This window comes from Choristoneura fumiferana, chromosome 15, assembly GCF_025370935.1.
Source record: "Choristoneura fumiferana chromosome 15, NRCan_CFum_1, whole genome shotgun sequence".
Taxonomy (NCBI): domain Eukaryota; kingdom Metazoa; phylum Arthropoda; class Insecta; order Lepidoptera; family Tortricidae; genus Choristoneura; species Choristoneura fumiferana.
The window spans coordinates 13,871,498-13,885,072 of record NC_133486.1 but is presented as its reverse complement, the minus strand read 5'-3'; the positions used below and the strand labels follow the sequence as shown (position 1 = coordinate 13,885,072).

Genomic DNA, 13,575 nt, shown 5'->3' with positions numbered 1-13,575 from the left:
AATCAGTTGAGTACTGACATTTTATGGTTATTATGTATGGTTTTGAAATTTTGACATTGTAGCGTACCTATAATGATTTTTTTATTTTTTTTTGTTTTTTTGTTGACTGATTGTGATTTAACTTTATGTATTTTTATTTTTTGACTAGCTAATGTATTTTAAATTGATTATGTTTTGTTTATTTTTATTTTTACTTTATTTATGTATTCTATTTAATTTAATTTCATTGATTTGATTTTTTATTTTGTTCAATTTATTTTTTAATATTGTACACCAAGAAAATGGTAGATCATAAAAGGACACACCAAAACACGAGGATCTTATTTATATACCTGTGGTCATGCAATAAACGATTTCATTTCATTACTTAAAATGTATTTTCTCAAAGGTTAGATTACAATGCTTATAATATCCGATTAAATGTGATACTGAGACTCTGAGAGCCCTTTTCCACAGCAACGTCCAGTTTTTTGCGGATTCGGTTTGTTGCAGGATCACGTTTAGTAGTATATACGTGCTACTGTGGTAACATTGACATGAGCATTCGGCCTGCAAGATACCGCAATAATCCGATCCGTACGAAATGTGCTGTACGGTTTTGCCACTACAAACTGGACGACTAGAACCAGTAATAAAGAAAAATTTTAACAAAAAAGGTAAACCGAATCCAAATAAATAACTAAAATGGAACCGGCTACAAAACCCTTGAAAATATTTTTCTACGAGCCAGCAGGAGTGGAACAATAGTTATCTACCTCACCTACATACATACTATGGGTTTCCATCCCTCCTGCTGGGTCGTGCTGAGTCACCGACTTCGAGCTAGTAGGTACCTAGAAATATTATTCAAGGGTTTTGTAGTCGGTTCCATTTTGTTATTTTTATTTTGGAGTCGGTTTTACTTTTTTGTTAAAAAAAATCTTTATTTCTCACTTTTTAGTGATTCGTAGCCAAAGTGATTTTCACAACGATTTCATTAAGCCCAAATACGACTTAGTTACTTACTTTTTACGTTTATAACAGAGTTCTGTTGCCTACCTTCTGGCTTCAGCATCAGATCAGTTCGAAATATCATTAACTTACATTCTTCTTAGTCGCTTATTTAGGTATATTAATCATGATCGTTTATAGACGAGCGAGCATTAGTTTTTGACGAGTTCCATTGGTTACATTCTATTCTTCTCATCAGGTTCAGCTAGGTTACCAAATAATACTTTCTGAATGTAAAGCTTAAATAAATAAATAAATCTTAATGCTACAAATGCCAAAATCGCCATAAGTGTGCCTATAAAATCCCCTCCCCCCCTCGGGGGGTTTGCCCTCGATTTCCCTAGGATCCCATCATTAGATCTTGACTGGTGACAATGGGACCACCTCAGAAGAATACTCTTTTGAATAAAAAAAATTTTTTTGAAAATCGGTCCATAATCGACTGAGTAATCGGTGAACATACATAAAAAAATGGAAACATTGGAACATAGAACCTCCTCCTTTTTGAAGTCGGTTAAAAAACGGTATCCAGTTTAGTTACGTACAGTCAAGTGTAAAATATGAACTAATTCAAAGTTTAAATAAGTACCACAGACTCTTAATTCCGACGCAATAAGGCCGTAGTAACATATTTGAGTGGTTCGAACAGATACTTTTTTTTTGCACGTGACTGTACATAGTTCAATGGAAGTATGTAGTATAGAGCTCTGCCAAACTAGTCTTTCGAAATGCAAAATTTCCTCCAAAAAACAATTTTAATAGCATCAGACTTAATGAGGTTTGCTTACGATGTCCGGGCCCTATTGCTACGAAAACCATCTACCAGCGCAGCGCTACTTACGTGGCTGCAAAAGTGTACAACAATTGCCTGTAGAAATTAAGTCACTCAAACACACAACATTTTTGCCCAGCTCTGAAAAAGTTTGTTATCGAGTTATGTCCCTATAGCTTAAATGAATATTATAATTTTAACTGTTAGCTATTAAGTGAAATGTATCTAGCTACACCCACTGGGCAAAATTATATATAATTTATGGCTTTAAAAAAAAAAAAAGCTAGTGTTCCCACTAGCATCCTGCATACAGTTTTTTTTTTCTACGACTACTAATGCTATCCCGTAAAAAACAGGATGCAAACATCTGTGTGAACACAGGTATGATTTTTGCGGTATCGAGTAAAAAAACCGCTGACATGACAGTTAGCAACTTTTGACAACTAGCTCGTTTTTTTTATGTATTTACTTGGCTTTCACTTAGTTTTCGTCCGCAATAATGTAATTTACGAGACGTCATAAGTATCTAATATTTTTAAAAATCAAATTCAATTTATCTAAGCCATTATAAATGATGAAATTTGTAAGTCTGTTTGTTTGTTTGTTACTTCATCACGTCTAAACTATAAAACCGATTTAGATGAAATTCAGTATACAGATAGGTTGAGGTTCCTGCGGGATAGCGAAAAAAGAAATCTATACCTACGGACGGAGTCGCGGGTAACGGCTAGTAAGGTTTTATTTTTACCCTTAAACCCCTTAAATAAAAGCCACCACATCACAGAAGCCGCTTTCTATATTGTTAAAAATCGGTTCATCCCTCCGCTAGGACCATCATTGCGACGCTATTTGGTGAAATTGAATCGGCCGCCATTAATTCTAATAAACGTCGAGACACGTGGACTGTGGGGCTTCATCTGTAATTGGGTCACTGAAACAACACTGCTGTGTAGTAAAAAGCCATTAGATCATACGGAAGGAAGTGAGGTCGCGTTTACTGAAACACAAAAGGAGTTTGCCATCTGAATTCAATAACATGCAGCTCAAAAATTTTTAAATAACAAACTTGAATTGAAACAATTACTAGTAAATGAACAAAAATTCAAGTTAAATAGTTTATGTGACGATTCAAGTTTATTAATTCTTGTAGGTAGTAAATGAGAAAAATAAAGTGGGTACTCGGGGAGTAACAGTGACAAAATAAAATGTTTGTTTTTGTGTGTTAGTCTAACATCTGGTAGCATGGCGAACGATTGTATTGCACTGAAGCTTTGATCCACGGTGACCATTGGGCTTTCTCTGGTCAATGTATCGGCATTGCAATACAACAAGGAAACGCAGCCAACCTTAGGGATCTCTATGATACTTGTAAATATAGGCTTAGAATAAATAAGCTAGTATTCGTTCTATTTTTTTTTGTGTGTGTATTTGTTAGTTATTGCATATATTGTGTGCTGATATATATTTATGGCTTTAATATTTTTTGGATTAACTGCCATTTAGTAAGAATAGAAAATCGTCTGCATAAATTGACTATTTTGGATACTGATTAAAATTAAGAGAACAAAGTGAAATTTACTAAAATGTGATTGTGCTGAAAATTATTTAAAAGCAAATTTCTATTAGTTGGAGTAGTTTTACTGGTACTCTTTGCACTATACCTACTACCGATAGAACCATTCACTAAACCAAGACTCACGTCAATACTTCTCCTTGACATGACTTTTACTCCTATTTTAATAATTAAGTATGTTCTCTACCAGGCCCGCAGTCATAGAAGCATCGTCTTCATATTTTTTATGTATTCACGAGCTCCTTTTGTTAGGTATCTGGGGCAATCGTAAGTTTTATTTCAGTATATGGGAGAGATCTAAGCATTGCAGTATTTAATTGTTGAGAGATGTTTTTTGTAGGTAATAAGCAAAGGGTATCGTCAGGAAGTTTCTCATGGTGTTCAATTATTTCAATTAATCTTGAATTGGATTTAAAGTCGAGAGTAAGTCGCGGTCTTTTTGTGTAGTCAGTCACACCTAATCTTATTCTATTTAGCATTTCCACAAAGTCAGAATCATTGAGCTGTTGCATGTTGATTGTAAGTTCATCGTATATTAACCGTTCAATCCCCAAATTCGGCATACTGAGGGAACCTAACAACTTGTTAGTTTCAGCAGTAGATAGTTTTTCAAAAGGTGACTTCTCTCTTACCGGCGGAAGCTGTAAGAGATCCCCGAAAACTATAAGATGCTTTTTTCCAAACCACCCATTCTGATCGTCGCTTGTGTCGAATATCTCAGACAAGCGTAAATGAATATATGTTAAAGTAACATTAGATATCATCGACACTTCGTCTATCTATGATAAACATCACTACTTTTTTCAAATCTGATCTCAGAACTTGGAGAACTTCATCAGAAAGTGGCTTGTACTTCGGTGTTTGTTTGTGTTCTATAGGCAGCTGCAATACCTAGTCTATGTACAATCAATCCATTCACATTGAATGCAGCTAAATATTCCTGTTGGAGCACTACATGCCACTTTTTTGTTTAAATACGACGTAACCCAAACTTTCAGAGTTTTTATTAAAGTTATTATACCAGTCCCACCAGTTCCGCTCACAAAACAGCGTAAAACGTCAGCGTTATCATCAGCTGTGTCCATTTTATTTGTGATCATATTGAAGAGTTTTTTGATCGGTATTAAGTTTTGCGATCATACTTTGAAGATCTGTCTCTCTTCTTCTAACAGATTGATTCTTGAAAGTCATCCATGGCGTTTGCAGCTTCACCAGCTTCAAAGTCTAAAGGGACTTTTCAGGACCATCGTCATTATCAACAATTTCCCTTTCTTCGTTTATCTCAACAACAACTTAAGATTCTATGATTTCAAATGCTTTTTGTATCTTGTATATTGACTCTATCTTGAGTTACCATAATTTAATCATTCTTTTAAATCTTCTATCGCCAAACTTTGTGGTCATATGAGCCCATAGCCCACTTAGCCCGCAGGTTCAGTTGCCCACTTTGTTTTATTTCGAAGGTAACTCTGTCCACACTAATCGGATAAGTCAGCCCGCGGATTCAGTCGACACTGTTTTACCGGTAAGGGTCCACACAGCCCTCGGGCTCAGGCGACTACTAACATACTGATTTAGGGACAATTCAGCCCGGTAAAATGGTTACGGGTTTTGTTTGAATGAGTTCTTCTTAAGGATTTGCTTAGTGTGGTACTTAGTGTTTACTGTTTGCTTAGTGTTTTGTGAGTGTGTTGTAGACTCGAGTTCTGGAGTCCTAATTTTATAGACTCGACTCACTTAATAGAGGACTCGGTGAACTTGAAGACTCCGAGTCCCGAGTCGTGTCGAGCGTGAGTCCTAGCGACTCGAGTTTTTTCTTTGAAAACACTGGAGCTTTCAACTGCAACTATTAGTTTCCAAATTAGACTCACGGCTAGATTCAAAATATATAATTTATTGTATTGAAATTTAAATAATTTTAATAGGTGAAAATTATTTACATTACGAGTACTATATAACAAAACATAAAATAACAAGTACCTAATTGAAATTCGTATGTTGAGTGCAATTAAGGATAACTGAGTTTTCATCTCCTGCTTTTATGATGGCGTAACACTTACTTTTGGCGCATCTCCACAAAGACGTTTCATCCTTGTTCTTCCTTTTAACACGGTGCCGGTAACCAGATTTAAGCAATTGAATTCGCCTCTTCGTTGTGAAGTTATAAAGGTTCAGGTGCATTTTATTTTCGGTGTCACGGGTAATCAGGTTATAAAGGTTCAGGTGCATTTCTATAAAATGCCTATGTCACTCTCGCGTGATAATCCTTATCGCGATCCTGTTCCCCTACGGACAATCCGGGATAAAGTCGACCGTCGCTTTGTTATTAGTGGAGATGGATAACACAGAAAACAATACAAAGACGATTGTCGTTTTCTAGTCGACTGAATACTGTGCCACATGTAACAACATCTTATGTATTCTATATTATGTATTCTGGCAAATAAAGCATTCTCATTCTCATTCATGTGAAGACCGTTACGTCAGTAGTAAATATGTACCTGCCAGTAGGCAATTATGAATGTTATGCAATCTCTTTCTATGCAATTAATAATCATATAGTTTGCTAGAAAATTTAAATATATGTGACTTGTATGAACAGTATTCGCCTTATATTTATTTTTGAGAAATCTAATTGATATTAAATGCAAATATAATATTTACATTAAATTATGCATATCAACCTTTACAACTGCACTCGTTATAGGCCTTATCCAGGCTTGAAAACTTCTGACAGTCAAGTTACCAACTTGTAGCTTGACAAGCCTAATCCAATTGGTGTAGTTTTGGCAGCCGCATCCATAAAAAACTAGTGCTTACGCCAATTCTTATGGTTAGGTAGTGGAACCCGGGTATCCTAATGTCCAATGCGACCGCACTAGGATAACGTTAGGAGGATAATGGTGATGTTGCTTTACCTATATGTGCAAATTCAGGTGTGAGCTGACCGTAATCGTCCGATTGAGCCCGTGGGCGGAAAATACCCTTTAGCAGTATGTACTGATCGACTGATCCCGTGGGCTGAGTAAGCCCTTAAGCGGTCGGTAGTGGCCGATTGAGCCCGTGGGCGGAAAAGTCCCTTAAGCAGTATGTACTGATCGACTGGGCCCGTGGTCTGAGTAAGCCCTTAAGCGGTCGGTAGTGGCCGATTGAGCCCGTGGGCTGAGTTGACCTTTAGCGGGAAATTAGTGGTTGAACGGGCCCGCGGGCTCAGCTAAGATTAAGTGGGTCAAGACACCCATAGAAAAATTAATACGGTCAACTCAGCCCTCGGGCTAAGTGAGCTATGGGCTCATTCGACCACAAAGGCAATTAAAGGCCTCCGTTTAAGTATCGAACCCCATTTTGAGTTGGCAATCGCACTAAACAATCTAATTTAATGGAGCCAGTTGTGGGTAGGTGTGTATTTCTTTTCTTGTTTATAGTTTAAGTTAATGTGTCTTAATTGTGAGATAAATTGTATTTTCATGCGATTGCCAGGTCAATCTATTTATTTAAAACATAAGAATAAGAATTCTTAAGACCAAAAAGTTGCACACCTTAACGCAGGTAGTTAGAATGACCTACTACAATTTTTTTCCACTGTGACACGAAAATTAATCATACATTTATCACACAGTAGCTATTAGGTAACGTAGTGTAAGACCTAGAAATAAAATGACTGAAATTAGGAGGCCCGAAGATCGAGCGACTGCTGGCTACAGAAGCCCTAATGATATTACGTTGAAATGAATGACTCTCTTGTCCAATTAGGTGCTATAGCGAGTACCACGCATGGACTAACTTGATCAACTGAGCCCGTAGTAATAAACTATTGTGATAAATGATCGCGATAAAAATAGAGTAAATGTGGCTAATTTCGTTGAGCGATAGATAATTGTTTGGTTAATTATTATTACGTAGTAACTGGTTCTATATCGTATCGCCTAATGTTTATTTGTTTGTCCTATATAATGTTTGTTGTTTGTTGATTGTCCTAATTGTTAATTATAATAAAAACATCGTGTTTTCAGGAAATGTTTAAAAATAAACCATACCTAATCTAACCCATTCTATGTTATTCACGCATGACGTATTCTGAAATGTTTTAGCTTCTGGTGTTAGGACAATCGATCATTAGGACAGACGACGACGTTTGACGATACGACTTACGACGGGCTACCAGTAATTTTTTTAGAAGTGTGCTTTCACTTTTACCGGACTTTAGACAAGGATGTTCCTATTTGAACAGAAATGTTGACGATTGTAGTCAAATTTGGTTTTGATTTTTGAAATATATAAATATACATATTCTCGAGTTGGTCCGGATATTTTTAATCTAAATTGCTATAGCAACCATAAGTTATTCACACTTGAATTTACGCCAGTAATCATTGGAAAGCTTTGTGATTGGTTATCGTCGCAACTAAATACAACTTGCGCTGCCTTTGTGTAATGGAAGATTGGTCTTCAATGGGTCCTTAGTAGCTTAGTTTGGAGACATTAATTTTTGCCATACAACTTAAATGAAGATCTCGATATACAGTCGAGTTCATAAACTTGTGAGCAAAAATTGGATCTAAAATATCTGAACACGCTTCTACGCCGTTAACAATAGACTCATGTTCAGATATTTATAAGGTCAGGTATGTCATAAGGTCAGGTAAGGTAAAGTAGGTCATAAGGTTTGAATTTCAAGATTAGACCGAGAAAGACTTACTTGAATGTGACGTCATACGCAGCCATACTTGCTGCATAGAGAAAAGCGTTTTAGAAAGAGACAGATGTATAGATTTTTCAAATATTAATAATAATAAAGGATAATGGCAAATTTAACAGTTGCCAATTACCGTACCTAGGAAATCACAGAATTTTAGTTCGGCTGAGAGAAATTTAATGGTAGTAACAATATAGGTAGATTACATTTCTCCAAAATACGTTAATCTAATTAACAGGCAAGATTTAATGAAAGGATATTAGTTATCTTTGTTTGAAACAACAAAGGGAAACAACAGTGTAAACGATTTACTATCAACTGCATAATTAAACAAAGCTTTACAAACTAAAACTAGCTAATGAAGGTTAATTTCGCTGTCTAGACACATAATTAGTCCCAGTTTTAACTGTTTGATTAAACTGGATTTGTGTACTAATGCTAAATGCATCGTTTGTTGTTGTTTCTGTTTAATTTCATCGCACGAACTAAAGCCACAGGTTCATGTTGGATGCAGGCCGTTTTCAACCGAAGCAACTGGAGGTCTATGAGAAAGACCTCTGGCTAACAGTGGACGTCCTACGGCTGACGATGATGATGAATGCGTGTGCTGCCAAGTCACCATTGTGATCTGAAAAATCAGTCGCGCTGCCAGTCGCGCTTATGGTTTCTACTCAAATTCATCATGTATTGTTGGCTAATTCGACTAGGTCGGACATTCAGTAATATTCTGGTATAAATTATGTCGCAGCTGCGAGGTCAGTGATCCCAATTAGTCACGGGAATGCAATTCTATCCACGTCAAAGGTCTACGGGGAGGTTATAAGCCATTGTTTCAATGCAGATTAATTTGGAGATTTAATATCCTTAGGTACCTAATGGAAAAATTTGCTGAATGTGAAAGATGTCTTTAAGATTGATTGATTATTTATGACTTTTTGTAAAGCTTTGTACTGACGATAATTGATTGGAAAATACAGGCAGTACCTTAGACTTTTATTTACTAAAATATTTTTCTTTGAAATCATCACGAACTACTATTTTGGCGACCAATTAGCCTAGTGTTTAGATAACTAAATTACAAATTTTGAGGTCCCATTCGTTCCTCGGTCGGTGAGTTTAATCCGTCGTGTAGTTCCCGTAATGCAAGCTTTGCTTAGTTTGGGACTAGATCAATTGGTGTCAGGTTATCTCATGATATTTTAAACATATTTTTATTTTAAGTTTAAAAAATGTGTTAAAATTAGTTTCAGTGTTATCCATGTGTTGAGTTGAGGTTTCAAAAAGTTCTTGTTCGGGTCAGTGTACATAAAGACGCATCGCGTTGAGTCAATGTAAACTGATCCTTAAATCAACTCAGACTCGTACCTCATATTATTTTAAATCACTTTAATATTACTTCAATATAATAATCAAGTTAACTCGGTTCATATTGGGCCTATCAGAACAAATTTATTACAACAGTCAACAATATGGAGTAGCACGATCTAAAAGGCAAAACCTTATTTAAAAATAATAAGGATACAAACAAGCTACTAATTACAAAGTGGCGTAACAACAGACAGACATAGCTCCATATATGCGAAACACAGACGTCAGCCATCTCCACCGTCCTTTGTGGTTCCCCGTCATCCCGTCAATCATAATTATAAGAGTCCCTATCTGATATCTCATTCATTAAGCACGTACCGCAGAGATAGGTCAGCGTGATACGCCACGGCGAGCTATTAATTACTGATGTCTATATAATCAAGGGACCTTTGATTCCTTACCCAGTCCTTCGAAATCGAACGCCAATTACAGCCTCTGTGTTCCCTTGATCGAGCACCCTCGCTAAAAGCTTGCGTTTTGTTACAGGTAAACGTCAAAAGGATTCTGCTATGAAATGGGCACTCGGGCATTATGGCGCGGGTACTGGCTGGTGCTCGTGCTAGTGAATCAGACTGGAAGCGACTGGCTCAACTGCGCTTACGTCGCCGGCTGCCACTGCAAATGGTCGTCGGGGAAAAAGACAGCCACTTGTATAGCTGCGGAACTCCAAAAAGTACCACGTCTAGCCACAGACATCCAAGTACTCGACCTGCACGGGAACCCATTGAAAACTCTAGAGCAAGACGCTTTCGCGAGCATAGAATTGCTAAACTTACAACGGCTAAATCTCAGCGCGACCAATCTACGCTCCGTGAGCCCAAACGCTTTTCGAGAACTTCTAATTTTAATAGAACTAGATTTATCCCAGAACGAATTCATACAACTGTCACCTGACACGTTCCGGGGGAACGTTCGTCTGCGACTTCTGGTGCTTAACGACAACCCTTTGAGTACACTAATTGCGGAACAGTTTCCGCCGCTGAAGCATTTGAAGAAACTAGAACTTTCGAGATGCCGCCTGCACAATATTCATCCGTTTGCTTTGGTGAATTTACGAGCGCTGGAAACTGTTCACGTTCATCAAAATTTACTGACTTATGTTCACGAAAATACGTTTAATCTTCCGGTGTTAAAAACTTTGACTCTATCCGAGAATCCATGGCATTGTGATTGTAGATTAAGACGATTTCACGAGTGGTTTTTGAATAGTAATCTTGGGAACGAGGAGGTGACTTGTAGCGGCCCAGAGAAGGCAGCTCAGGTGTCATGGCGTACCATCAAAGGCGAGGATATGGTATGCCCACCAATCACTGTGTCAAGTCCAAGAGTTATAAGAACAGAATCAGGAGCTGATATAAGATTTGGTTGCTTCAGCCGGGGTGATCCAAACCCCACAGTATCATGGTATTTGCGTGACATGGAAATCCATAACGATACATTTAAAGATAGTGAAATTATTGTTCTTAGATATCAAATAAATCAATTTAATGAGTACACTGACGATGTTATAAACAAGAGTGCACAGTGGGTCAATGTGACCATAACCAATGTTACCAGTGATTTGTCTGGTGAATGGAAATGTAGTGCAAAAAGTTCTGCCGGGGACGCGAACTCTTACATGACTTTAGTGTTACCCAAAGCACGAACAGCAACCGCTCGCGTAGCGCCTGATTATTCGACGCTTTTTATGGTAGTAGGTTCGATGCTAACAATGTTGGTTCTAGGTTTTGTAGCCGCTTGCGTTTGTTGGAACACTAAACGACAACGAGTGCCACCAAGTAGAAGTTTCACTGACCAAGAGAAGAAGCTTCTTGACACATCTTTAGCCGTCAGTTGTGACAGGACCAGCGGTGATTTAGGATCATCGTACGGTTTTGAGATGCTGGACAGATCTATGTCGATGGAGAGTGAGGACACACAGCGATGCTTGGAGCCAGTTCAGATAACAATAGAAGGTCCGCCGGGGTCGTTCCTGCCTCCGCCTGCTGAATTTGCCTTGCCAGCTCCATACGGGAATATTTTTATATCCGTGCAAGTAGGGCATAACGATGAGTACCCTGATTTGTTGGGTGGCGGGGCGACGTTGCCTCGGCGGAGCCGGACTTGTTTCCTTAAATCGGCCTACGATAATATGGGACCTAGGATCACAGCCGCTGGCAGCTCCACTTGGTCCTTACCTGGTGCCAATGTAGATAATAAGATGGAGACCCCCACGCCCTTGCCTCTCTCAACCTTTTCTACTGAATTTACAGCCCTATGAGAAATTGTCTGTAAATAATTTGAACCGTCACAACCGTTTGTTTTGCATATTTTATCTGAACCATGTTCATTGTTGATAGCATTTATGAATACTGTTACTTTAATTTATTTTATAGTCAATACTATTTGATAACATATCAATTTTGTAGGTGTTGTGTTTGATGTTTTCTTAATGTGTGACATGTTTTACTGTAAGTGAAATAGGACTGAGACATAGCTAGTATACGAATGGTGACTTTTTTTTATCCGCATAAGATAGACACTCTCTGAACGCTAAACTTTTACTTACTATACAATACTTTAAGTGTAAAAGTACACCCTAAGCTATATTTGTAAGATTTTTGATCGAAAACTGTTGCTTTAAATCGGATGAGAGAATAAAAAAGATTGAACTATGGCGTTCTAATTATTTAGATACCTATATTTATTTATTTATTCAATGAAATTGCACAGTATGACAGTAAAACTAAAGCAATGTGAATTTTAGAATCTAAGCTATACATAGGTACAATAAAAACAAAATAATTAGTAAATAACGTTAATACACAGATTAAAGCCGTTCATCCATCTTCACGCAAAACCTCAAACATTCATCACTTACCGACGCCCATCTACACGCAAGCACATCGGTACCAGGAGACGCATCCAGAAACGCATTCACCCATCGCATATATAACCTACAAGATAAATTACTTCCAGTCCAAGGGTCAAAATGTCCAAGAAGTCAATATGCCCAAGGAGTCAATATGCTCAAGGTGTCAATATGCCCAAGGTGTCAAAATATTCTAGGATCAAAATGTCCAAGGAGTCAATATGTCCAAGATACCAATATGTCAAACGAGTCAATATCCTAAAAGCTAACACGCTAAACTAGTCTGGGGAGCCTTTTTTACCCGACTGCAAGGAGAGGTATATGTTTTCAATTTCCTACGCGTACAGTCAGCATCAAACATATCTGGGCACATTGTTAAATGCGTTAAAAAAATAAGAAAATTGTTTTTAGCACCATCCTCACACACCGAAAACTTATCTTTCCATATAATATTTATTAGGGATCCGAACATCTTTTAATAGTTTGAATGCCGAATTGCCGTCCATTGCACGTTTTCTGGCTCTGTATAGTGATCGTTTTTTGACTCTAACGATGGCAGCTTGTTGTAATATTAAGCATCTGGATGACTCAAATGTTCAAATTTGTTCCCAATATTTTTTGTGCTGATGAATATTTTTATGACACATTCTTTTTTAATTCTTGATATTTTGCAAACAATTCATTTTCCACTTCAAGTGATTCACACGTGTGGTTTAGGTAAATGTTGCACTTGAATGGTGGCCACCATTCTTCTCTATTTTTATTCTTTTTAATCAGTGCACATCGAATTTGACGATACATTTATTTCCTAGTGGGTATTGACCCTGTCGACAAACCAAGCGGTACCGGGTTCGATCCTCGGTAAGGGCAAATATTTGTGTGATGAGGAAACTAGCACGAATATTTAATTTGTTCCTAAGTTCTTTGCTTTCTACGCATTTTGATTTATACATGCGTAAGTGGTCCTTCGAGCCGGATACCAGCGACCTATAGATTGCTTCTCAGCTGGTTAAATGTTGATTCTGAATCTATCTTACAGCTGTGGTATTTATCCAATTTGCAATTTACGCCTGAAGTTTTAGTCATATATTTGCCACAGCGAAGCGTGTAAAAATATCTGACACGTTCTACCGGTCTCAGAAAGAGAGTCGCATCAGCTATTTATGCACGCTTTGCTGTCTCACATATTTGTGCTAATTGTACTCAGCTAATGAACGACTTGGTAGAGTATGGCTTTCGAGATATATCTTTCTTTTAGTACGTATATTTCCCGCTGTCGGTTGCACTGAAAAATCTTTTATCTCTGACAGGCAATCTGAGAAAAT

General features: G+C 37.5%; 1 protein-coding gene across 2 annotated transcripts in view; it reads left to right on the top strand.

The window, feature by feature from the left end:
- Positions 1-12,053, top strand: part of LOC141435513 (uncharacterized) — a 58,842-nt gene extending 46,789 nt beyond the window's left edge. For both annotated transcript variants that reach the window (XM_074098211.1, XM_074098210.1), the window contains exon 2: positions 9,886-12,053. In XM_074098211.1, the coding sequence (XP_073954312.1) occupies positions 9,914-11,659 (1,746 nt within the window). In that variant the 5' untranslated portion in view covers positions 9,886-9,913 and the 3' untranslated portion in view covers positions 11,660-12,053. The remainder of the gene's footprint in view (positions 1-9,885) is intronic.
- Positions 12,054-13,575: the final 1,522 nt, after the last annotated feature.